Source organism: Chiloscyllium plagiosum, chromosome 4 (assembly GCF_004010195.1).
Source record: "Chiloscyllium plagiosum isolate BGI_BamShark_2017 chromosome 4, ASM401019v2, whole genome shotgun sequence".
In the NCBI taxonomy this organism is placed as follows: domain Eukaryota; kingdom Metazoa; phylum Chordata; class Chondrichthyes; order Orectolobiformes; family Hemiscylliidae; genus Chiloscyllium; species Chiloscyllium plagiosum.
In genome coordinates this window covers 18,218,553-18,245,883 of record NC_057713.1, presented here as the reverse complement: position 1 = coordinate 18,245,883, position 27,331 = coordinate 18,218,553, and the positions used below count along the sequence as shown (strand labels likewise).

General features: G+C 39.3%; 1 protein-coding gene and 1 pseudogene across 3 annotated transcripts in view; one reads left to right on the top strand and one right to left on the bottom strand.

The window, feature by feature from the left end:
* The window catches only part of ago2 (argonaute RISC catalytic component 2), an 83,180-nt gene that overhangs the window by 21,628 nt on the left and 34,221 nt on the right, over nt 1-27,331 (top strand). Inside the window, exons 1-6 of one of the 3 annotated variants that reach the window (XM_043687791.1) lie at nt 1,790-1,927; nt 7,194-7,383; nt 10,387-10,507; nt 15,250-15,431; nt 19,044-19,180; nt 24,392-24,526. In XM_043687791.1, the coding sequence (XP_043543726.1) occupies nt 1,891-1,927; nt 7,194-7,383; nt 10,387-10,507; nt 15,250-15,431; nt 19,044-19,180; nt 24,392-24,526 (802 nt within the window). In that variant the 5' untranslated portion in view covers nt 1,790-1,890. Of the gene's footprint in view, nt 1-1,789; nt 1,928-2,807; nt 3,003-7,193; nt 7,384-10,386; nt 10,508-15,249; nt 15,432-19,043; nt 19,181-24,391; nt 24,527-27,331 lie in introns of those variants that run through there. The other 2 variants (XM_043687790.1, XM_043687792.1) reach the window with 2 other exon arrangements.
* On the bottom strand, nt 10,141-10,214 carry LOC122549628 (annotated as a pseudogene).

The window sequence follows — 27,331 nt, the reverse complement described above, 5'->3', positions numbered from 1 at the left end:
ATAAATGTAGAAAATTGAATAGTACTACATTGCCTGCTTGTTATTAAACATAAAACCACTTATTAAAGAAAAGAAATGAAGATAATAGAATCCCAAAAGCACTTCTGTACAACTTATTAGTTCAAATCACTAGTTTTAAAGTTGAAGAATGTTAACTGAGAATGTTTTGAAAACTGTCTTTATGTAATTTAATGGATTTTCAGTCTGTTTCATGCATTCCTATTTTTACTTTGAGAAACTGTTTTGAAATATATTTGTAAAAGCATGTTTTGGAAGGATTCTTTTTTTATATCCGACCTAAACATCTGTTGTTTCATTTGTTTTCCTTAATTACCTCAATAGAATTAAAATGCAGAGTTCCTGCACACTGGAAATGTCACATAATGGAATGTTGTGTCTGATTGGATAGTTTTTCATGACTCTCTTTCCCAGCTTTCACCGATTTCATTATGAATTACAATTTTGAGCTAATTTTTGTCTCTACTGTAAATTTGTATTTATATAAACTTGCTTGAAAAACACAAAAAATATTACATCTTTATTGTTTCCGCCTCAGTATGCATATGCATTTTGCAATATTGTACTTGGCAAATAATTCCCTACTTTATTTTGTATTGAAGTACTGATGAAGTATTCCAGCTTGCAATTGTGAATTTACCAATGTTGCATGTTTGATTCATTGTGCCTCATTCAAGTTAAACATTTCTGATAATGCTATGATATAAGCACCAGTGGAAATTACAGTAGTGGCAAAGGAGTTGGGTAAAATATAAAAACTGCTGAACCCATCTTTGAAATATTGTACTTCGTGCATGTTGCTCAGTTGGCTGGATAACTGGTTTGTGTTACACAGTAATACCAACTGTATAGGTTCAATTCTTGCACAGAATGGGGTTGCCACAAGTGACTATCCTTCTCATCTCCTCCCCTTGTCTGAGGTGTGGTGACCCTCGGGTTAAACCACCAAAAGTTCTCTCTTTATTATAGCAACCCAAAATGTGGTAAGACTATAATGCCTTTTACTTAGTGCATGGAAGATTGACCTTGTGCATTTGTTTTTCAATTGCTGTTTAGTACTTTTGAAATCTGCTCTGCAGATAGACTAAACTAGTGATGTAGCTAGTTCTGCAGTATTAGTTTGTGCTGTTGATTTACTTCTGCTTTTTCCATCCCACAATGGAAGTTTGATCAGAGATTAATTTTTTTCTTATAAGGAACACATAGAGAGTGAATGTTCTAGATTTCTATTGGCTACCATCTCCCTGTTAATATTCAAAGTTTGGACATGGGAATTGGCCACCATCAAGATGAATGAATAACATTGTGCATAATGTCATGCGATAAAGAAGAAAGAATATAAATAGTTTAATGGCTAGACACTGCTGTATGCAGTGGTGCCTGGTAACAACACCAATTTAATCCCTTAGCTCAAAACAAATAACGGCAATGTTGGAGACCTGAAACAAAAAGAGAAAGTGCTGGAAAAAACCAAGCAGGACTGGCAGCTTGGAGAGAGAAGCAGAGTTTATGTTTTGAGACTGGTGAGTTCTGAAGGGTCACTGAATTCGAAGCATTAAGTCTGTTTTTCTATCCATAGATGCTGCTGGACCTGCTTCGTTTCTCCAGCACTTTATGATTATTTAACTTCCTTGATTAGACTTGTTAGTTTATCATTGTATACAAAGCAGGACTTTGCTAGGAGGAGCATGTCTTTTTAAGTTAGATAAGGACCAGTGAAGAGTACTGTTGAAGTTGATAATCACCATTTGCAGTAGGGGCCCACTAATTGCATGATGTACAATTTATAGAGGGATATTTTTGTTTTTTACACTATACTGTTCTAGCGTTCTTCATTTTTAGTAGCTGGTAGGTATTACTTTGGTCAAAAAAATGCAGATAGATTTTATGATTTTAGCCAGGAATAATGGTAAGTCTTGAAAATTATTTATATAACTAAATTCTAGATGTTTTTCAAATGAGAATTGAGGAAAGTGCAATGTTTAGCTTCTAATTTTCATAATCACTTGAACTGCAAAAGTTGTCATAGACTGCAGGCTTTACTTTTCTTTTAAATTCTTCATGTTCCAGTCCCAATTCACATGTCAGTAGATGTTGTTTCTTCATAGATACTCCCTTGGTTTCTACACTAGTGGGTTCTGTGGTGGCTGATGAATCCGATAGCAAGCTACAGACATTACTGCGGCATGGTGGCTGTGGTTAGTACTGCTGTCTCATGGCACCTGGGACCCAGGTTCTGATCCACCCATGGGCTGCTGTATTTGTGAAGTTTGTGCATTCTCCCCATGTCTGCAAGGGTTTCCTCCAGGTGCTCTGCCTTCCTCGCACAGACCAAAGATATGCAGGTGGATTGGCCATGCTACATTGCTCCGTAGTGTCCAGGTATGAGCAGACTAGGTGGATTAGCCATGGGAAAATGCAGGGTTACAAGGATAAGATAGAGAGGTGGGATGGGTTGGCTGTTCTTCGGCAGGTTGGTGTGGATGCGATAGGCTGAATGGCCTGCTTCTACTGAGAATGTGTGTAGGGAAAGTGTTAAGTTTTGAGTTTTGTGAAACAAGGGGTTCAGCTGAGCATGACTTAGATCAGGTAAGAACTTAGAGTCAACAATGGGATGCTGGAGGCATGGGTAATGGGTTAACAAAGTGGAAAGGCATTCCTTATGTAGAGCCATTAAACAATATTGGAAACATTCAGTAAGGTCAATTTAACAAGGTGAAATGTATTCATTATGTGAAGCCCGTTAAGGTTAAGAACATTCATTGTGTAACACCAAATTACTTAATCTTTTCTATTGACACTCGCTGATTGTAATGTCGCCCAATCAACATGTATGTTACCTTATCTGGATGTTCCTCCCTGTAAAATGACTATGTAAGTCATTAAGAAACTGCTGTTCGAGAGAGAAGACTGAGAGCTAATGTCCCTGTGCCCATGGGCGATCATTCCCTCTCCTTCCAGGGCCCAGAATAAAGATGGAGGAGGTAAAACTACTGTCTCTCTGAGCGTTTTGCTTTGTCTGAGGGGGGGAAAATGGGGCAATGCTACTTTTTAGGTATCCTATGATTCTATGTCACGTGCAGTGATACGTTGAGAGGTTTGTGCGCTCTTTGCGTTGACTTTGCCTCTGCATGATTCTAAGTTTCAAAATGCATTTGTGCCTTCTCAAATAAAATCTCTACATCTGTCGGTCCCAAGTCAGGGGCTTCCACTGATCAGTGACGTGTTTGATTTCTACACTGTTGCTTTTAAGGGCATCCAAAAATCATTTCTGTCATCCTACTGGGAGTCACTTATGATTGAATTTTGAGTACAACAGTTGGTTTGGGAACCTGATAGCAGGCACATGACCCACATTCCGCCCAGTGGAGCTGGTGTACTGGACAAATTGGCTTGCATTTGTTGTTATACGGCCTTGCCCCATAATGAAAATAAAAAAAAAATGCAAGGAATAACACTAACTGCTATGTGTTGCCTTTTTGGGAACCTCATAAATCTTTATTTCTGCCTGCGATGTAGGCTTATGGAATATAAATTTGGGCACCATTCTCCGCCTACTTGACAATGATGTATAAGCTATGATCCTCGCCAACAGGACCACCACAGTCTGGCCCCATTGAAAACTAAATTCAGACAAGGCTGTGCCTTTGTACAAACTCTATTCTCCATCCTTTCTCATTACATTACTGCATCTCATCTTCAGCAAAATAGCCACAGATAGACATTATCTTCATAATAGATGGAAAAGTGCTCAAACAACCCTACCTTTAATCCAAAACTGAAGTCCAACCTCTATCGTTGAGCATCAGTGTGCAGATGATGTCATTATGGCCACTTACTGAGCTCTGGGCCATCGCAAACAATTCCTCTGAAACTTACAAGAAAATTGACAGTGCGTGCAATATGCTAAAAAGTGTGGACCGTCTTTTCATTCTCATCTTCTCATCAAAGGCTACCAGCTGATGAATTTTCCACATGCAGTGTGCCAGTTAACCTTCAGTCAAGTGAGGAATAGGATCTCAAAGTCATGTTTCCAGGCAATAGTAATCCCTGTTCTCCTGTGTTCTTCGGATCCGTGGATACGTATAACAAGCATCTCAAAGCAGTTGAGACATATCATTCTATCTGCATTTGCCAGATCCTTTGACAGGGAATATTGTATGTAGATCTGGTGATGGTAAAATCACCCGTAGGTGATCAGTTAGAATTGCAGAAGAAGTATAATTTTAGTACTGTATTAAGGCTCATGATATGACTATTAGTTGGTTTCCTGAGAAATAAAGCTAAAATAATTTAGTTTTAGATGTTTGTGTAGTCCTAAAACTCCTAAGGGTTTATAATTACAAATCCTTGAAGACCACAGAAAACCAAATTGATGAAGGCAGTAGAATATATGAGATTTGTGATTTTTAAATTGCGGCGTGGGATGCAAAGCAGTTATGTTAAACATTGATGAAAACACTCATTAGGCTGCAACTGGAGTTTTATGCTCAGTTATGTGCACTGTGTTTTAAGGATTTCAGGTTCCTATAGACAAGATTTACAAGAAGAATGCTAGAAATGAGAGACTTCCAATATGTAGACAGAAGCTAGATATCTATTCCTTGGAGCAGCTAAGAGTTTTAAATATCAAATGTTAATTTTCATATGAGAGATTTTGAGTAAATGAGAAACTGTCTTCACTGGCAGGAGAGTTGCTATTACATCCTTTCTAATAACATTTGACATTAGGGAAGTGTTATGCTAACTGGCAGATTGATACTGGTTTTCTTTGTTTCCTTACATCTTGAAATCCTTATTCAATAAGGCAAGGAGACAGTTTTTTAAGAAAAAGACCAGTCAGCTGTTAGAGAAGATGTAATATCAGAACATTTAGAAAAACATAATATAATTAAGTAGAGACAGCAACACTTGGTGAAAGAGAAATGCCTGACAAATTTGTTAAATTCTTTGAGGAAGTAGCAGGATAGGTTGACGAGCCAGTAGATGTAATATATTTGGATCTCCAAAAGGCATTTACTAAGGTACTACAAGTAAGGCTAAGAGACCTTGAATTGTCTGGAGAGCTATATTGAAGGAATAGAGGATTGACTTTCTAATAGAACACAGAGCTAGGATAAAGGAGGTATTGTCACCAGTAGAGTGCTACAGGAATTAGTGTTCCACAATTATTTACAACATATATTTATGATTGGATGAGGATTGTAAATGCGCTATTAAGGATGACACAAAATAGGTGGGAAGGTAAGTGATGAGGATGATGCAAAGAATTTAGAGGTATATAGACAGATTAAGCAAGTGAGCAAAAACTTTGCAGGTGGAATATAATGTGCGAAAATGTGAGATTATGCACTTTGGCAGGAAGAATAGAAGAGCTCATTGGGGTCCTTTAAGTAAATCTCAAAAAGCTAACATACAAGTTCAGCAGGTAACAGGGAAGGAAATAGACTGTTGGTCTTTATTTGAAGGGGAAAAGACTGCTTAAAAAAAGGAACAGAAACCGTGCTGGAGAAACTAAATGGAAACTATAAATCAGAAACATAAATAGAAATTACTGGAAAAGCTCAGCAGGTCTGGCAGCATCTATAGAGAGAAATTAGTGTCCTCAGAAAAGGGTCACTCAACCTGAAAAGTTAACTCTGATTTCTCTCCACAGGTGCCAGACCTGCTGAGCTTTTCCAGCAATTTGATTTTTTTATTGCGGCGACACAGTGGCTCAGTGGTTGGCACTGCTGCCTCACAGTGCCAGGGACCCGAGTTCAATTCCAGCCTCGGGCGACTGTCTGCGTGGAGTTTGCACATTCTCCCCGTGTCTGTGTAGGTTTTCTCTGGGTGCTCCGGTTTCATCCCGCAATCCAAAGATGTGCAAGTCAGCTGAATTGACCGTGCTAAATTGCCCATAGTGTTAGGTGTGTTAGTCAGAGGTAAATATAGGGTAAGGGAACGGGTCTGAGTGGGAGTTACTCTTCGGAGGGTCGGTGTGGACGTGTTGGGCTCAAGGGCCTGTTTCCACACTGTAGGGAATCTAATCTAATCTAATAAAATTACACAGGGCTAGCAGCACCAATAGAAAGAGGAAGAGAGTTAATGTTCTGAGCCCAGTGACCCTTTATCACTGTATTATTTTGTTAACTCTGTTTCTCTTTCTACAAATACCATCAGACTTGCTTAGAAACTACTTTCTAATGGTGGTGCCAGACCTGCTTTGTTTTGTTTTTGTTTCAGATCTCCAACATCTGCAGTTCTTTGTTTTATAAAAATAGGGACATCTTGCTAAAACTATAAAATGTCCTAGTTGACTACATCTACAATATTGTGAACAGTTTTGGTTATCTTTATCTAAGGAAAGCCAGATTGGCATTTTGAGGGATTTTGCAGAAGGTTCAGTGGATTGATTCTGGGTATGGTGGAATTTTTTTATGAGGAGAGGATGACCATGCTGGGCCTGTACCATTGGAACTTAGAAGACTGATGGAAACTTTTATTGAAATATATAAGCCTATTTGGGGTAAGAGAGGTTGTTTCCCCTTGGGAGAGTCTAGGACCAAAACACAGTCTGATTAAGAGGTTGCCTAGTTAGGGCAGAGATGAGGAGGGTGAAGGGGGTGAATCTGTGAAATTCTTTATCACAGAGGACTGTCGAGACTCTAATCAAGGCTGAGACATATGTTTAATCAGTAGACATGAAAGTGGTTTGAGGATTGTCTGATGAGTCATGATCTCATTGAACCATGGAGCAGTCTTGATGAACTGAATGACCTACTTCTGTTTCTATATTTTATGGTCTTGTTGTCAAAATGTAGATATTCAATAATTGACATCAGCACTAGGAGAGTGATGTTTTTACACAGATTTATGATTAGGGATGCACTGCTTAGAAGCAGATTCACCAGTAAATTTTTATAGTTTAATGGATATATACTTGAAAAGACAAATTTGCGAGGCTGTGGGGAAAGAGCAGTGGAATGAGACACTTGGTTCTTATGAAATGCTGGCACAAGCATAAGTGGGCTAAATGAGTATTATTTTCTGCTTAGCTCTGAATTATTTATTTGATTAGAATTATTCACGTTTTGTTTATCTTGTTATAGATGCCAGCAAGCTTATGATGACTATCATTACAGTTTTGTGCTCAATCTATTTTTAACTCTACTACAAATACTTTTATCTTCTAGATGTACCTTCCCCAACACCACCTGTGCAGACGTTGTCAACTTTCAAACCACCTGTGAGACCTGATTTTGGTACTATGGGTCGACCAATCAAGTTACAGGCCAACTTCTTTGAAGTGGACATTCCAAAAATTGAAATCTACCATTATGATATAGACATAAAACCAGACAAATGCCCAAGAAGAGTAAACAGGTAATGTGAAATAATTAGTTTCCTTTTGTAAAGGCACTTATGTCTTAATACAGTTTCTCTGAAATGGTCCTTCAAATGTTTCACACAACTGTCAATAGCTCCATTTTAGTATTAAAAGATTTCTGAGTGGATTCTCCACAGATATAGTCTGTTCACCAGTTGAAATTAAAATTTGTTTCAGTTCTTACCACCAGGAATAAAAGAAATGTGATGTATGAAGTCAATATCTGCAGTGTGACCAACTCTTTGAAATAAAGTAGATTTTGACTGAGTAGTGGTGCTGCTCATCTCCATGGGAGTGGGATGAGGCACTTGTGACTGAGAATGGAGTTTGTCAACGGGATAAGGGTATTAAAGTAAGATTCAGTTGCTGCTCTCAATTGCAATAGTGCAGTACCTCTTATAAATATGAAAGTTAGTTTGCAAAATTATTTCATATACCTATTTTGATTTCAGTCAAGTTCTCCATACTCCCTGTTCAGGGAAGGCTCACTGAAACTTCTTTGTCCAAGTTGTCTGCACAGAGATTGGAGCAGTTCACGCTTCCTTTTTAGTTTCATTACTCCACTGGTTACAACATTAATTTAAATGTTTTGTTCAACTGTGTGTTTTATCAGTGTTAAGTTTAGAATAATATTCTTCAATCAGGTTTCTTTAATAAACAACAAAATTACTGACTTTTTTTTTAAGTCAAAGAAGATTGACAGACAGTTTGAAACATGAAGGTATATATATATATATATATATATATATATATATTTACCCTTCTAAATAAATCCCACAGATATACAAGTGTACACACCATTTAAAAAAAAAGTCTGCAGAGATCTTTGGAAATAAAAAAGCACTTTGGCCAATAATTAATTTTTGAAGAATAAAGGAAAAGGTAAGAGATGTTCAAGTGACTTTTAGTTGACATCCTGGCACACAGGCAGGTGTCACTAACACAAATAGTTGTCACTTGGATCTTTGCCACTGCAGTTTGTTCAGAGACTTCAGAGGCTTTTCAAGAGAAAAGCTGGATCAGGCATTTCTGTTAGCAAACTGAATGTTTCATAAGGGTTTTCTCAGAAAGGCAAATGATGAACTGGGTAGCTTCTTTGCCAGCAGACTAGCCTATCTGAAGTTCAGATGAATTTGGACAAAGTTTAACCTCTGACAAGGAGAAACCCAGACATGTGAATCCGAGCAATTACATTAAACCTGACTTGTAAGACGTATCTTTTTTAAAAGGTTTTTTTAAAGTGACTCCTTAAGTGATTTTTAAGTGAATGATTCACAACTCTTTTAAGCATGAATTGTTTAAAGAAATATTAATGAAGCATCTTCACAGTAAAATGCACTGTGCTGTACATTACTCCCTATAAAGATGGCAACAGTGGTACTCCAGGGGCTACAAGCCAATGCCATCTTGCAGCTGGGTGGGAGTACAGTTACATAATGAGATGTGGTTCAGTGAGCGAAATTATAGGACACTTATGAGTCCCTTTTAAAAAAAAAAGGGAATAGTTGGTTACTCGGGTGCAATAACTCAAGTGGTAGTGGATTAGTTTGCATAAAAGGGATAGCAGTGTAAAAGTAATAACCAGAATAATGCTTATTTTAAGATTAACATCACCTTGCATGATGGGAACTTGCAAATGGGATGAGTGTGTTTGCGTGGGTATTAACCACATTGTGAGTAAAGAAAGAGAAAAATGGTGGAAGTATGGGTTTGGTGCTGCTTAGCATTGTGGCAGGCAAGTCTGGCGCTGTATGGCTTCCATAAATTACTGTCTGGTCAGAGTCATAGAGGTGTACAGCACGGAAACAGACCCTACGGTCCAACTTGTTCATACCAACCAGATATTCCTAACCTAATCTAGTCCCATTTGTCAGCACTTTGGCCCATATCCCTCTGAACCCTCCCTATTCACATACCCATCCAGATGCCTTTTAAATGCTGTAATTGTACTAGCCTCCTCCACTTTCTCTGGCATCTCATTCCATACATGCACCATCCTCTGCCCCTTAGGTCTTCTTTATATCTTTTCCGTCTCACCCTAAACCTATGCCCTCTAGTTCTGGACTTCCCCACCCCAGGGAAAAGACTTTGTCTTTTATCCTATCCATGCCTCATGATTTTATAAACCTCTATAAGGTCACCCCCTCAGCCTCCGACGCTCCAGTGAAAACAGCCCAAGCCTATTCAGCCTCTCCCTAAAGCTCAAACCCTCCAACCCTGGCAACATCCTTCTAAATCTTGTCTGAAACCTTTCAAGATTCACCACATCCTTCCTATAGGAGGGAGACCAGAATTCTACACAAAAGTGGCCTAACCAATGTCCTGTCTAGCCGCAACCTGACTTCGGAACTCCTATACTCAGTGCTTTAATCAATAAAGGAAAGTGTACGAACTGTCTTCTTCACTATCTAATCTACCTGCGACTCCACTTTCAAGGAACTTGATCAAATAATGTGACCTCTAAGCTGGAATTTTTTTTTCAATATTATGAACAGATGGAAACAAAACTTAAATCTAGGTACCTATGATTCTTAAGCCATTGTTTAGCTTGATGGGTCATTACTTTTCAATAGTAATTTGTTGTGTAAAGTTGTTTTGTGATGTATGTACAATATGGAATTATACATTATACATGACTCTGAAAAATGCATAAGTCTCTTTTTCTAATCAACTTATGCAGCGATGTTATTACACACCTCTGGAGCCAATGGGACTTGAACTATTCAGGGTAGGGATGCTCCCACTGTGCTTCAAGAAGATCCTTTTATAAGGCCACTAGGACCCCTTCCATCCTTATCAACGAGAGTGCTGACCTGTCATACAACACCAAGTGCATTTCAGTGAATTTAAAAAAAATACACTGACTGGGAAGACATTTTAATTAAGCTTTTATAATAGAAGTAAACTGAAACAGCTTGAAAAGTATCATTTTGAATGCATAGATAAGTAATGTCTTTATCCAGTCAGCTGTGAAATGAAATAATTATTTTGTTTTTTAGAGAAATTGTTGAACACATGGTTCAGCATTTTAAAAATCAGATCTTTGGTGATCGGAAGCCAGTGTTTGATGGAAGGAAGAATCTCTATACAGCAATGCCTCTTCCAATAGGGCGAGACAGGGTGAGTAGGGTTATTTCATGTAATTAACAGTTGAATTAATTTGGTCAGCCCGAACATTGCGTTTAATATATACAATTGTGGGAAAAGTTAGTGTTGCTTTTCTATTGTCATAGTTCCAAAATATAAACATTGGTGGTTTCTATTCAAAAAGTTCCATATCCTCTAAATTTGAACAATATTGCGTGAAGATTGTGTACCAACACTGTTAGAGGGGAGGGAGGTGATTGCTACTAGGAGCTGAGGTAAATTATTACCTTGTACAGATTTTAGCGTTTCTCCTATTAGATTATCAGCTGCTACAATTGAGATTAATAAATTGTCATATTTTGGAGAAGTCTTTAAGATGAAATGAAAGGGGGAATGTAACTTGTTTTGAAGTCTGCCTTGTCAGCAAGCCTGGTGGTTTACTGTTACAAAATGTATGGACCGTAGATGTTTCATTGGGAAGAAGGTACAAGATCGTAATACAAAAATATGAATTAGGAATAAGCCATTTGGTCCTTGAGTTTGCTCCTCCAACCAATACTTCTAAGATGAGAGAGAGTTGGGGTCTGAAGGGTAACTAATCAGAATTTCAACTGGAGACAATGATCATATTATTTTAGGCTGCAATTCAATATGATGCTGAGAGGGGAAGGATTTCTAAGATATCCTTCAGCTTTCAGACAAGGTTTGCCTGCCAACATCTGGTGGTGAGAATAAGAAAATACATGCAGTATGACCTTGTAGGAATATGTGTGGGAGCTCACACTCAGATTGGAAAGACAAAATTTATGTTAGATTGAAGTTGAATGATTTGCTTAGCTTTAGTTCGATGTGCAACTTTGCCTGGAGATTTTACCAATGAAAGACAGTTCTGGAGTTAAGTTTCCAACCTGGGAAAAGAAAAGATGGGAAGCAGACTGTTAGAGCCAAACTTCATTTTGGATTGCTTCTGCGTAAATTGAATGTAAACTTAGAGGACAGCAGAATGTAATTCTGATAGTTATTTTGATTGTGTTATTAATGCTATTCTGGAAGTTAAAGTATTGAATTTTCAACAAAAGTAGTGTTTAGTCAATAATGCGTTTAGCCTGTCACAGCAAGCATCTTAAAATATGAAATCATGTCATCAGTTCAGCTATCAACTTTAAGTCTGAATTTATTTTTTAAAATCAGTCTTTATACCGATTATGATACAAGGTGAAGATATTGAGAATTTTAAGTGCCAGTTGTTGCTCAGTGGCTGTACTGAAACTAACTGCTTTTATACAGCACCTTTTGATATAGTCAGACATCTCAAGGTTCTTGACAGGAGTGTCTCTGAAATAACGTAGCAATCACATGGAATATTAAAACATGTGGACTTGGTTAAAGATGGAGGTTGTGGTGTCTTAAGAGGGTGAAGAGTGAGTGAGAGAGAAATAGAGAGGATTGAGGGAACTCTAAAGCATGAGGTGTAGGCAGCTGAAATCATGATTGCTAGTCGTAAAGCCAACAGAAATAGTTGTGCATAAGTCTCTGTGGGATTTGAAATGGAGCCAAGGATTTCTGGCCAGCTTCCCACTTTAACCTTAAACAGTGGGCAGCACGGTGGCTCAGTGGTTAGCACTGCTGCCTCACAGCACCAGGGTCCCAGGTTCGATTCCAGCCTCGGGTGACTTTGTGGAGTTTGCACATTCTCCCTGTGTCTGTGTGGGTTTCCTCTGGGTGCTCCAGTTTCCTCCCACAATCCAAAGTTGTGCAGGTCAGGTGAATTGGCCATGCTAAAATTGTCTATGGTGTTAGGTGCATTATTCAGAGGAAAATGGGTCTGGGTGGGTTACTCTTTGGAGGGTCAGTGTGGACTGGTTGGACTGAAGGGCCTGTTTCCACATTGTAGGGAATCTAATCTAATCTAAAAAAGCAAAATACTGTTAGTGCTGAAAATCTGAAACAAAAGCAGAATACTTGAGAAACACAGCATGTGTAGAGAGAAAAACAGTGAACATTTTGAATCCAGTATGACTCTTCAGGAATTCTGAAGGAGTTACATAACATTTGAAATGTTAACTCTGTTTCTGTCTCCACAGCTGTTGCCAGACCTGAGTTTCTCCAGCATTCTGTCCCACTTTGCAATCTTTCAAAAATAGATGCTTACATTTACGTAGAGCTTTTATATATACTTGAAGTATTGCAGAGTTTAAGTTTGAATTGTAACATGGTAACAGGAAACTCTCATGAATAGCAGCATGATAGCTGAAAAAATAGGATTTCTGGGCTATCCCCTGCATTTTGGCCTTCAATCCATATTGCTGGGGAAAGCATCTTTTTTTTATTTTAAGTTGCTGTAAAATTTCCATCCTTGTTTTCAGATCCCTCCATGACATTGTCCCCCTCCACCCCTGTAATCTGCTCTCCAACATCCGTGCTTGTCTAATTCTAGCTTCTTAAACATCTCCAATTTTAATTATTCCGCTATTGGTGGCTGTGCCTTTAGTCTACAATACCCAGTGACCAACTACAGGATCACATCGAAGGATTTCCCTTTGTTAAACTTGTAAAGTAAGAAAGCAGACTTAATCAGTATCAACTAAACATTGCATCATAGGCAGTTAATACAACAATACAGAAAAGGTAACCCTCCTTAAACATGTAAACATGATTGAAAGCCTTACATAACATTTATGCTTTTACATCTCGTGTGTTGTAGACTGTAGGAGCTAGCCCAAATCTGCTTCCAAATTTGAATGGACTTTCATCTCCCTTGTGAAGGTGTAACATTAGATGTCTGTTCTCTCCATTTTCTCAGAATTATCCAATCGATTTCTGGTAGCACATTCTGACGGTTCCTTTTCAAGACGATGTGGGGATGAATTTTCCATATCCTTAACTTTCTGCAGGCCCCATCTCTTCAGCTTGGGAGGAATGAGCTTCCGTTTTTCCTGCTGAAACATCTGTTAACAAAAGCATCTGTATTTCCTATTGTGCAGAATACGTATTATTCTGTTTTACCTTGAATTAAGCAGGATAGTTTAAAACATAAACAATATGTAAAAACCATGCAGTCATAACACATCCCTAAATCTGTCCCTTTCTCTACCTCTGCTTACTCGCTTTAAAGAAGTTATTAAATCGTGCATCTACCAGACTTTTGGTCACCTGACTTAACATCCTCTTCTAAATGGGCTGATCAGCCTTTCAGAGTGAAAGTGGGCTAATACTGTTCATGTGTAGCACTTTCTCTGCTTTTATCGCATAATACTGAAATAAGTAGTGACCATACTTTGGTGCCCTTCTTTTCAAAGTTGATCCCTCAACAAGACCTGAGAAGCTATGCGCTGTGGATATAAACAAATCAAACAACGTCTACCTGCTGCCCATTTTCTGCCTGCTCATCCTGAAGTGATTTGTTACACGTTATCCAGAAATGCAGCATCATGCTGTAGGACAGGGCAGCATGTTGCATTGACTATAGGGCAAGACCCAGAACCAAGTTTATGTGCTCAAACCTAAATTCAATTAGATCTCATTTCACTTTAAAAATAAATGTGAAAGCTCAAAAAACTTTGTGGTGTTTCAAATATTTTGAGGAAATTTTCCAGACTCACAAGGTTTAATGAAAATCCAGAACACCAAGCAAAACTGGAATCTTTGATCACTACATACGAGCCTTGGTCTAGATTTTAAAAATTCCAATGATATGCCTCATGGTGATCTATTATGTTAAACACACAGTATAATTATAATTACCTTTGGAAAGTTATATAATCTACTTTCTCTACACTCAGTGTACTCAGGCTAGCACAACACCAAGGCTAGTACTCAGGCTAGTTCAAGTTAGCACAACACCAAGTTAAAATAAAATAACCCCATCTGCTCCTCACTTGCCCAATAAATTTGTGCTGTTGTTTCCCAACACACCAGCAAGTAGCAGCTAGCTGAATTTTGTATGGACTGGAGCAGTTCCAGAAGACTGACCATTGCCTCCTTGAGGGCAAGTAGAAACTGGAAATGAGTTCTCGCCCAGTCAGCGAACTGACATGCGGCACGGTGGCACAGTGGTTAGCACTGCTGCCTCACAGCGCCTGAGACCCGGGTTCAATTCCCGCCTCAGGCGACTGACTGTGTGGAGTTTGCACGTTCTCCCCGTGTCTGCGTGGGTTTCCTCCGGGTGCTCCGGTTTCCTCCCACAGTCCAAAAGATGTGCGGGTCAGGTGAATTGGCCATGCTAAATTGCCCGTAGTGTTGGGTAAGGCGTAGATGTAGGGGTATGGGTGGGTTTCGCTTCGGCGGGTCGGTGTGGACTTGTTGGGCCGAAGGGCCTGTTTCCACACTGTAATGTAATCTAATCTAATCTAATCTAATCATGCCCTAAGTAAATAAACAAAAGAAAATGCCCATTGCACTATCCTTTTAATCCTATTAAATACATTTTTATAAGTAGCTTAGCATGATTAATATGACTGATGTATTGCATTAATCATTTGCCTGAATAAGTGAAAGTTTGTTAATCAAGGTTTGATACAAAATACAATGAATTAAGTGCAAAGTTGGACCCCCTTCAATTCCCATTGTGACTAATCTACTGAAGATTATTAATCATAATTTGTTTTTATTATAACCTCAGTACTTGCTACTTAAAGTTGATTACTGTTGTTATTATTTTAATATGGGTTCTGGTGATGTGCCTTATGAATAGATATTTTTGCACCTAGATTTGTTGTAGTTTTTATTGTCTTGTTCATCCATGTTCAGCATTTGATTTTTTTTCTTTTAAATAGGTGGAGCTAGAGGTAACTCTGCCAGGGGAAGGAAAGGACAGAATCTTTAAGGTGGTGATAAAGTGGGTGGCATGTGTCAGTCTCCAAGCCCTGCATGATGCACTTTCAGGTCGTCTCCCAGCTATTCCTTTTGAATCTATTCAAGCACTAGATGTAGTGATGAGACATCTGCCCTCCATGAGGTGAGAAGAGCCATCTAGTGACTAAATGTGGCATTTAGTAGATAAACTTTGCATGTGACTTTTTGGATGTGTAGTAAAAGGAAACCAGTATCTCTGTTACAAAATCACGAATGATGTATCTTACTGGTGCATCATTCCACAAACGAATCTCTTTCTTAATGTTCTATTACCAACTTTAACAGGTAATTATGGTTCTTTCAAGGATTACTGACTAAAGAAAATTATTTTCACTTGTTCACCACTGCCTGGGAATTTCACGAATTCTGTTATATAGCATTTAACCATATGTTTGCAGTCACTCAATTTAGACCTCCGATGGAAATGAGATATTCCATCTGCCATTGACTTCAGCTTTGAGAATCTGGATTGTCTCTGGATTCTCATCTTTCTTGACTATCTATTCCAGCAATTTATCCCATTCGACATAAAGTAATACTTCCTGATATCTGTCCCAGATTTTCAACAACACCAGTTTTCCTTCTTTTAAAAATACTAGGGGGTTCCATGTTTTGGGTTGTTTTTCTGCTATTCTGAGGTTCTCAATGATGCATGCCTCTTTGCCAACTTGATCAACTCATTCCTTATCATCCTTTGCTCTTGCAGCAAGGATCAACCTTGTGATACAGTCTACATTTCTTGTAGGATGTGTGTAAGCCTCCCATTGTGTTTGTGACTGTAATTATACTTCAGGTGTGGTGTGACCATGACGTGATGCAGTCAGTGGATTTTATGATATAGCCACCCCACACTGGTGAGTGACAAGTCAATTAGTGCCAGCAGCTTTCCTTCAAATGGAGATAATTGATCAAGGTCAACGAATAATTGTCCTGAAAAGGGTGGTATTCAGCAAAGACCAAGAGTATGCCATATGCACTATCTCCCACAGTAGCTATTGATATATTCAGAAATATTCTAACCTTCCTTGACCCAGCTAGTTGCCCTTGATTACTCACTGACTAATTCCTGAAGGAATGCATCAGAACTTGGCAAATGCCTTCTAGACGTTTGTCACTTCCGAAAATCAGTTTTAAGGACAGGACCATATTTCTAAATACTAATTCCTGATTAAACTACCTTCAGGCATATCTTGGCATTCATATACTAAAATGATTGATTATTCTTAACCTTAACATGCTGTATCTTGCATTTGTCCTTAGTCCGAGTCCAAGTTCCTTTGTAGGAACTTTGCTGCGTCCTGCACCCCCAAGCCATTCTACCTTGGCATCTTCTGCAAATTCAATTTCCTTGAATTGTTATTGTGGTTAACATTTATGTATCCCTGGTTAACTCTCACTCCTACTTCTTCCTTCATTATTTTCACTAGTTACCCACTTCATTAAGTTATTATTTGTTAAACTCTGACATTTGGATAACCCAAGAAGTTAAATATTTTGAGTATACTTGTCATTGTATGTGTTTGTAGCAATGGTACATGTGTCGAGGAAGAAATGTAGGACCCATAAGTAAGTTTGTCAGGGAAGGGTATCCAGTACTCAATGCTGTTGGTCATAGTGTAGCTCAATGAGGTGAGTGAACCTGTTGGATCAGTCCTGCTGTTGTTTTTTAGGGTCTGCATCACTTGTTTCCTGCTCAGCTTTCCTTAGCTTCCTGTTTGTCCGCAGTCAGTTCCAATCTTCAGTCGTGCTGGTGTTTAGATTTATAGTGTACATTGAAGCTAAAGGTGGAGGTGGTGAACGGAGAGTGTATGCTCAGAAGTTTCATAAAACAGCTCCTCAGAAGTCGTAGTTTGTTTTTATACCCTGACATATTTTCTGTTTATTATATTACAGCACACCAGTGAACTTGGGAAGTAGAAACTAGAGTTGTAGGGACACGGATCGGTAGGGATCAGGTACTTATTACGATGTGAACTTACACGAGCAGAAGTGAGCCTTTCAGCTGCATGAGTCTCCACCATCATTCAATTAGGTCACATATGATTATATACCTCAACTTTTACCATATCTATTGAAGACATTAGTATCCAGGCATCTATCAATTTCTATTGTAAACATACTCAAAGATTAAGTTTCCACAGTTTTCTAGGATAGAGATTTCCAAAATGTTATTATCCTGAGTAAAGAAATTCCTCCTTATCTCAGTTTTAAATAACCTTTCCCTTATCCCTTAGTTATGGACTTACCAGCTATGGGAAACATCTAATCTCAATCCTTCACCTTTGTGAATACCTTTGTTAAGCATTTCATCTCTTTCCTCAAGTTCCACACATAAATTCCCTTTTTTCTTCCTCGAGTGGACCTACCTTTTCCCTAGCTACCCTCTTGTTCCTTATATACATATAAGATGCCTTGGGATTTTCCTTAATCTTGTTTGCTAAGGATGTTTCATAGCCCCTTTTAGCCTTCCTAAGTCTTTGTTAAAGTTTAATGGCTAGTACATCGGGGATCTAGCTTTTTAATCTTGAGACATTTTATGTTTACCTGTAACGTCTCATGCACCCACTGATTAACATTACTTAGCAAATCACTGTCAATGGAAGATGCTGCACTGTACCCCCAGTAATTCATTTAGCTGCCAGCCTTGATTTTGATGTTCCAGTCCTGGACTGGAATTTGAACTCAGACTCTGCTGGTTCTGAGATAGAAAATGCTACCAGCTGAACTTAAGAAGGAAATTAGATTAGATTAGATTAGATTACAGTGTGGAAACAGGCCCTTCGGCCCAACAAGTCCACACCGACCCGCCGAAGCGCAACCCACCCAGACCCATTCCCCTACATTTACCCCATCACCTAACACTATGGGCAATTTAGCATGGCCAATTCACCTAACCTGCACATTTTAGGACTGTGGGAGGAAACCGGAGCACCCCCACGCAGACACGGGGAGAATGTGCAAACTCCATAAGTCAGTCGCCTGAGGTGGGAATTGAACCCGTGTCTCTGGCGCTGTGAGGCAGCAGTGCTGATCACTGTGCCACCGTGCCACCCAATGTTCTGGATCGCCGTGTTTATAGCTAGGTGTGCAGGGATGATTGAAATTCCATGGTTGCCAGCCCACTGCCTTCCTGCTTACCCCAAAACTGTGTGCATAATAGTGGTGGGTAAGACATTCAGCAAGTTTGTAAACTCTGCTTCTGCTAGAACCACTTCCCCTAAAATCATACCTCCCCTCTAGCTTCCAAAATCTGAAACCCTGCCTCTCCTAATGATTATGACCTCTCCCTGTGTCTTGCATTTTAAATCTTAGATCTGATCGTAATTCCAGCAATGCCCACTACTGAGTTGTGATATTATTGGAGCTACTTGTTGATTGGCTAACAGCTGTTGGGTGGAACGCCATTACTGCGGGATAGATGCCTACATTTTGCCTTGCAAAGGTTGCCTCCACATATTAATGCTGCAGGCAACTATTTTTAAAGTCAATTGACTTGGCTCATGACTGACTTTCCTGTGAGGGTTTGGAGATGGGTGGGTGGGCAGTGAGGCTAAAATTCAGCGCCTTGGCAATTGGGCTCCCGCTGCCAGGCAGAGAAATGAAAACGTTGTTCCTGCTTTTCAGTTAGTTGTTGTAGTGGGAATTTTAATGTCATGGCAATCAATTAATTAGTGATTGTACTCTTTAAGTAAAGTACATTCTGTTTTCTTTGCAGGTACACTCCTGTAGGCCGTTCATTCTTCACACCATCTGAGGGGTGCTCTAATCCCTTGGGAGGGGGCAGGGAAGTGTGGTTTGGATTTCATCAGTCAGTCAGACCTTCATTGTGGAAAATGATGCTTAATATTGATGGTAGGTTTCAGAGTTTAATGTATTGAACGAATTTATTCTTGTTTTTCAGATAGAATTCTTACTGCTTTCATTTGATCTAATTTTGAGGTGCCTGTATAATGTGTTTGGTTATTTAATTACATTGATTAATGAGTTTAGTGCTACATGTTTGAGAATTCTAGTAAATGTAACCATGGGGCTACATTGACTAGTGTTCACCAGTTTAATTTTGGTAATGGGCAGAATCAACAGCCATGTGATTGTATTGCGCATCGGACAAACTTTTGGTTTTTCCAAAGTACTTTACAGTCAATCAAGTATTTTTTCAAGTGTAGTGACTCTTGCAATATTGGGGCACACAGTATCCAATTTATGCAGAGGGAATTACCTCAAACAAATACTTTGGTTGGTGAGGCAGTCTTTTTTATTATAGCAGTTTTAATTGAGGGAAATAATGGCCCAAGATGTCGAATGCTATCTTTTTTTCAAATTCAGTTTTATTTTAGATATAAATGTTCACTTGAGACTTGACTCAAAATAGCACTGAAATTTACACTCAATGCAAATTCGTTGAAGCTAAAGTTCTAAACAGTTATGCGCAGTGATTTCTGCATTTGATGGATGTTGACCTGTGTGAATGTGCTAGAGTGACTAATGGCAATTTTATAGTTCCATATCTGAGTTAATGTGTGTGTATATATATTTATATATAAAATCTTGTGGACCTTCTGTCTTTAACTGTGACTTTGACAAAGAAAGAGGTCATTAATACTCGCTCAGAAACCAAACTAAAAGTCAAGTATGCACTGACATGCATGAGTTACGTTAAAAAAAATTATGACAACATAAAATGATGATTTTGTGTGTGCAGTTGGTATGGTATATTTGGGTATTCAAACCATGGTTAAACTTCTGATCTAATTTTGATGACAAACTAAAATTTCATCCATTTTAACCCAAACTTAGGAGCTGCTGGAATCAGGTAAAGCTTTTGCATTAACTTCATGATTTCATAATTATAACCCTGTTTGTGGTAAAGAATGGTTAATTATACAAAGCATTTTGAAGGTCAGGATGGTATCCTTTCAAAACTGTGTACCCCAGTATCCTTTCAAAATTAGTGTCAAAATTACACCGTTCTGTCGGCGTGTTTGTTAATGATCTTTGCAAGATTAGCGTAATTTGAGCAAATCTGTCAAGAAAATACACCTATTTACTTGATATACCTCTTTCCTAACATTTTCCAAATAACTAGATAATTTATGGTGAATAATAGCATCCAAATCATTTCCATTATATCTGATGGATACCTCTTCAACTCATTGTACATGTTTCATATTTTCCCTTTCAGTATGTCGTACCATTGTATTGCCCATATGGGAATAAACCTTAATTTTTTTTTTCATTTCTACTCTCCTTTATTGAGGCACAACAGAAGACCTAAAAAGTTCCAGTGTGAAATATTGTATTTTTCGTACACAGCTATTGTCTGATCTTAGTTTTTCCAAGCATTATCTAGTTTCATTTCAGATTTCTAGTATCTGCAGCATTTTATTATTTTGTACTTACATGATGCGTCACTTTGGCGATCGGTTAGCTCAGTTGGTCAGGTGGCTGGTTAGTGATGCAGAGTGGTGCAAAAGCATGAGTTGATTCCTGCACCAATTCAGGTTATCATGAAGGACTGTCCTCACTGTCTCCAGTCACCTGAGGTGAGTTGACCTTACGATTAAATCACCATCAGTCACATCTCTAGAGAGCAGCTCTGTGTTCCTCTGGGACTATAGCAACGTTACCCTTTCGCTTCACATCACTGCAGCAACCATCCACCAACTCAATTCCTTAAGATTAAGTAACAGACCTTAAGTATTGAATACATCTGAAGTGAACCTTAGTTGAAAGAAATGTGAAAACCATTTCATGTTCAGATGCTGAGCTTTCATCAAATAGACGTAGCACATCTATTGTTAACCACGTGAATATTACTTGTGTGAAGTGATCCTTTTACAATGGGTACAGGTTTAGCAATCCAATCAGTTGACAAACTGCTTCTGCCAAAACTAAGCATGACGACAAAATACCCAGGCATGATTAGCGATTTATCCACATGGTTTCTTTAGCTCGATATTTCTGCTTTTATGACTTAGTATGCTAACTGCCGTGTGCCTTCCAGTTTTTCACTTGCTCTTTCTAGCTATAGATTGTAATTGCCCAAACTATTGTTCTAACCCATGTTTAAACTCATGAAATAACACCACAAATTAGAATACTTAAATATCTGAATGTGTTGCTGACTTGGCCAACATTTATTGCCCATCTGTTATTGCCCTTGAGAAGAAATTGATTTCTGGCTACCCTCTAGAATTTCCTTTAGACCTCCTGATTTTTTTATAGTGAGATAAGGCTTTGCTTCATACATTGGTAGATCAGAAGTTTAACCATGGCTTGAGTACCCAAATATACCATACCAACTGCACACGCAAAATCATCATTTTATGTTGTCATAATTTTTTTTAACATAACTCATGCATGTCAGTGCATACTGGACTTTTAGTTTGGTTTCTGAGCGAGTATTAATGACCTCTTTCTTTGTCAAAGTCACAGTACAAACTGTTAAAGACAGAAGGTCCACAAGATTTTATATATAAATATATATATACACACACATTAACTCAGATATGGAACAATAAAATTGCCTGTAGGTTTGCTTTTTACAGGTTAGGATTATAGTATCTATCAGGGCAGAGAAGATGGAGCTTTATTCTGCTTGCAACTACTACAGTTGACCTGTACTTTGAGTTCCAAAGAAGAGTCATAGAGATGTACAGCACAGAAACAGACCCTTCGGTCCAACCCGTCCATGCCGACCAGATATACAAACCTAATCTAGTCCCATTTGCCATTGGCCCATATCCTTCTAAACCTTTCCTATTCATATGCACATCCAGATGCCTTTTAAGTGTAGTAATTGTACCAATCTCCTCCACTTCCATTGGCAGCTCATTCCATACATGCACCACCCTCTGCGTGAAAAAGTTGCCCCTTAGATCCCTTTTATATCTTTCCTTTCTCACCATGAATCTATGCCTTCTAGTTCTGGACTCACCCAACTCAGGGAAGAGACCGTGTCTGTTTATCCTATCCATGCCTCATGATTTTTGAAAACCTCTATAAGGTCACCCCTCAGCTTCCAATGCTCCAGGGAAAACAGCCCCAGTCTATTCAGCCTCTCCCTATAGCTCAAACCCTCCCACCCTGGTAACATTCTTGTAAATCTTTTCTGAACCCTTTCAAGTTTCACAACAGGAAGGAGACCAGAATTGCACACAATGTTCCAAAAATGGCTTAACCAATGTCCTGTGCAGCTGCAACGTGACCTCCCAACTCCTGTACTCAATACTCTGACCAATAAAGGAAAGCATACCAAACACCTTCACTATCCTATCTACCTGCAACTCTACTTATAAGGAACTATAAACCTGTACTCCAAGGTCTCTGTTCAGCAACACTGCCTAGGTTTTTACCATTAAGTGTATAAGTCCTGCTCTGATTTGCTTTTCCAAAATGCAGTACCTCGCATCTGCCACTCCTCAGCCCATTGGCCCATCTGATCAAGATTCCTTTGTAGTCTGAGGTAACCTCCTTCACTGTCCACTAGACCTCCAATTTTGGTGTCATCTTCAAACTTACTAACTGTACCTCCTATGTTCACATCCAAATCATTTACATTAATTGACGAAAAGTAATGGACCCAGCACGGATCATTGTGGCACATCACTGGTCACAGGCCTCCACTCTGAAAAACAACCCTCTACCACCACCACCTGTCTTCTACCTTCAAGCCAGTTCTGTATCCAAATGGCTAGATTTCCCTGTATTCATGAGATCTGACCTTGCGAACCAGTCTCCCATGGGGAACCTTGTCGAATGCCTTACTGAAGTCCTTACAGATCACGTCTATCACTCTGCCCTCATCAATCCATGTTGTTACTTCTTCAGAAAACTCAATCAAGTTTGTTAGAAATGAAGTCCCATACTTAAAGCCATGTTGACTATCTCTAACCAGTCCTTGCCTTTCCAAATACATGTAAATCCTGTTCCTCATAATTCCCTCCAACAACTTGCCCACCACTGATGTCAGGCTCACCAGTCTATAGTTCCCTGGCTTTTCCTTACCATCTTTCTTAAATAGTGGCACCACGTTAGCCACCCTCCAGTCTTCTGGCACCTCACCTGTGACTATCGATGATACAGATATCTTAGCAAGGGGCCCAGCAATCACAGCTATCTCATGTCCCCTGTTTGCTCTTCTGATTTCCCTCTTTAGTATACTCCTACTGTCTTTATACTCTTCTAAGGATTCACTTGCTCTCTCCTGTATATACTTGTCACATGCTTCCTCCTTTTTTAATGAAAGCCTCAATTTCTCTAGTCATCCAGCATTCCCTACACCTACCAGCCTTTTCTTTCAGAATATACTGTCTCTGGACTCTCATTATCTCATTTTTGAAGGCTTCCCATTTTCCAGACATCCCTTTACCTGCAAACATCTGCCCCTAGTTAGCTTTTGAAAGATCTTGCCTAATACCGTCAAAATTAGCCTTCCTCCAATATAGAATTTTAACTTTTAGATCCAATCTACCCTTTTCCATCACTATTTTAAAGCTAATAGAATTATGGTTGCTAGCCCCAAAGTGCTCCCCCACTGACCCCTCAGTCACCTGCCCTGCCTTATTTCCCAAGAGTACATCGAGTTTTGCACCTTTTCTATTAGGTAAATCCTCATACTGAATCAGAAAATTTTCTTGTACATTGTTAACAAATTCCTCTCCATCTAAATCCTGAACACTATGGTAGTCCCAGTCTATGTTTGGAAAGTTAAAATCCCCTACCATTACACCCTATTATTCTAACTGAAATCTCCTTACAAATTGGTTTCTCAATTTCCTGCTGACTATTAGGGGATACATAATACAAACCCAATAAAGTGATTTCTATTGGACTTAAAGCAATATGACTCTATGTGCTGAGTTTATCCAGAGCTTTGTTTTTATTCAAAATCTCCAGCATCTGTAGAATTTTCTTTGCTGCAATTGGTCCTTGAGTGTCACAGCATGGAAATATTGCATTTGTTCATCATATATGGCAATGTGGCATATTTTGAGAACAGATATTTGCTTCAGAGGAAAAGAGAGAGAGTGTGAGTTTATATTTTTTTCCTTCGGTTTTCAGTATCTGCTACAGCGTTTTATAAAGCCCAACCAGTGATTGAATTCATGTGTGAAGTTTTGGATTTTAAAAATATTGAAGAGCAGCAGAAACCATTAACTGACTCCCAGAGAGTGAAGTTCACCAAGGAGATCAAAGGTGAGTATAGGAACCAAATGCAACTGCATTTTATTTTTAATATGCTAGTGTGTAATATATATTTAGGGTTTTGTTTATTATAGTAGACTAAGCAGTTCTCAATATTATTTGAGAGCTTATGGTATTAAAAGGCCATTTGGGATGTGGTATTCTAATGGTACTGGATATTTAGCCCAGTGGTTGAAAACTGTCAAGAGTTTTGCAGTGGAATACAATAAATTTAGTAATTTATGAACTGACAGCAAAAACATGATGTTATCAGATTGTTGCTATGTATCACTTGCTGCGGTGATGCTCTTCAGAAAAAGAAACTGGCTAGTTAGGCTTACACATGACTGAAGTCTAACCCTGACTTAGGGATGCACAACAAATGCTACCTTGCTAGTGCCACCCAAATTCTAAGTCTGCATATTATAAGAAAGAACACATGGGTTTCACTTCTACTGGAAAGTTTTTCATGTTATAAACTGATTGGGTGACTAGGAGTGATTAGATTAGAATCCCTACAGTGCGGAAACAGGCCCTTTTGGCCCAACAAATCCACACCAACCCTCCGAAGAGTAACCCACCCAAACCCATTTCCCTGCTCCCTAAATAATGCAACTATCATTATGGGCAATTTAGCATGACCAATTCACCTGACCTGCACATCTTGGGACTGTGGGAGGAACCCGGAGAAAACCCATGCAGACATGCAGAGAATGTGCAAACTCCACGCAGGCAGTCAGCCGCGGCTGGAATCCAACCCGGGTCCCTGGCGCTGCGAGGCAGCAGTGATAGCCACCGTGCCGCCCCTGCATAGGACTATGGATTCATCAAGATGAGTTCATAAGCTATTTTGAAATTATTTTGCAAAGGTTACTTTTGGAAATGGAATCATTGTGTTACAGCTTAGAGGAGACCATTTAACCCATACTATCTGTTGGGTAGTTAAGTAAAATTATCTAACAACTCTGTTGTTTCCTTATAATACTGAAAATCTTTTCCCCTTTCAGGTAATTATCCTGCCTGTCTTTGAAAGTTACTATCAAGTCTGCTTCCCCAACAGTTTTGCCACTTTGTAAATCATTATGACATACTGTGTTTGTGAATGGTTGTCAAGTGAACTGCTCTGTCCTGCGTGGTTGAGCTTCTTGAGTATTGTTTAAGTTGCACTCATCTAGGCACATGGAGAGTATTCCTTCACCTTCCTGACCAGTGCCTTATAGTTGATGGACCGGGCATTGGGGACATGGAGGACGAAGTTGAGTTATTTTCGGCAGAGAGTTCCAAGCCTCTATTTATATGGCTGGCGCAGTTCAGTTTCTGGTCAGTGGTAACCCCAGAATGTTATTGGAAGATTCAACAATGATTGAATGATTCCAGTTGCAGATATTTTGGTGCATAGAGTGGATGTGGAGACAATGCTTCTGCTACTAGGAGAGACTAAGACCCAAGAGCACAACCTTCAAGTGAAGGGACAACTCTTTAGGACTGAGAGGCACAATTTCTTCAGCCTAAAGGTAGTTAATCTGTGGAGTTCATTACAGCAGAGGGCTGTGTAGGCCAAGTCATTGAGTATATTTAAGACCAAGATGGGTTCTTGATTGGTAAGGGATTTGAGGTTTATGGGAAAAAGTCAGAAGAATGGAGTGCAGAAGCATATCAGCCATGATTAAATGGTGGAGCAGACTTAATGGGCCGAATGGCCTAATTCTACTCCTGTATCTTCTGGTTGTGTGGAGTGAATCAAATTGGCTGAAGATTGGCATCTGTGATGATCCGGACCTCAGGAGAAGACTAAGATGGATTATCCATCTAACACTCCTAGCTGAATATAGTTGCAAATGCTTCAGCCTTGAATTTTGTGCTGGACTCCACTGTCATTGATGTTGCGAGTGTTTGTGGAGCCACCTTCTGTTGCTTTAATTGTCCACCACCATTTATGTCTGGATATAGCAGGGCTGCAGAGCTTCAAACTGATTTGTTGGTTAAGAGGTTGCTTAGCTTTCTCTGTTACAAGCTGCTTCTGTTGTTTGGCAAGCAAGATGTCCTGTGTTGTCACTTCACCAGGTTGACATTAACTTTGGGTATGTTTGTTCCTGGCATGTCCTCCTGCACTCTTTTTTGAACGAGGGTTGATCTCTTGACTTAATGGCAGTGAGGGACTGGGGGATATGCTAGACCATGAGGTTACAGATGATTGTTAAATCTAGTTCTGCTGATGTTGAAACCCAGCTGGATGTCTAATTTTGGTCGTGGTTCTATTCGCCGAGTTGGGAATTTGTGTTGCAGACGTTTGGTCCCCTGTCTAGGTGACATCCTCAGTGCTTGGGAGCCACCTGTGAAGCGCTTCTGTGATGTTTTCTCTGGCATTTATAGTGATTTGTATCTGCTGCTTCCAGTTGTCAGTTCCAGCTGTCCGCTGCAGTGGCCGGTATATTGGGTCCAGGTCGATGTGCTTATTGATTGAATCTGTGGATGAGTGCCAATGCCTCTAGGAATTCCCTTGCTGTTCTCTGTTTGGCTTGTCCTATAATAGTAGTGTTGTCCCAGTCGAACTCATGTTGCTTGTCATCTGAGTGTGTGGCTACTAAGGATAGCTGGTCGTGTCGTTTCGTGGCTAGTTGGTGTTCATGGATGCGGACCATTAGCTGTCTTCCTGTTTGTCCTATGTAGTGTTTTGCATGGGATTTTGTACGCTACATTGGTTTTGCTCATGCTGGGTATCGGGTCCTTCGTCCTGGTGAGTTGATGTCTGAGAGTGGCTGTTGGTTTGTGTGCTGTTATGAGCCCTAGTGGTCGTAGTAGTCTGGCTGTCAGTTC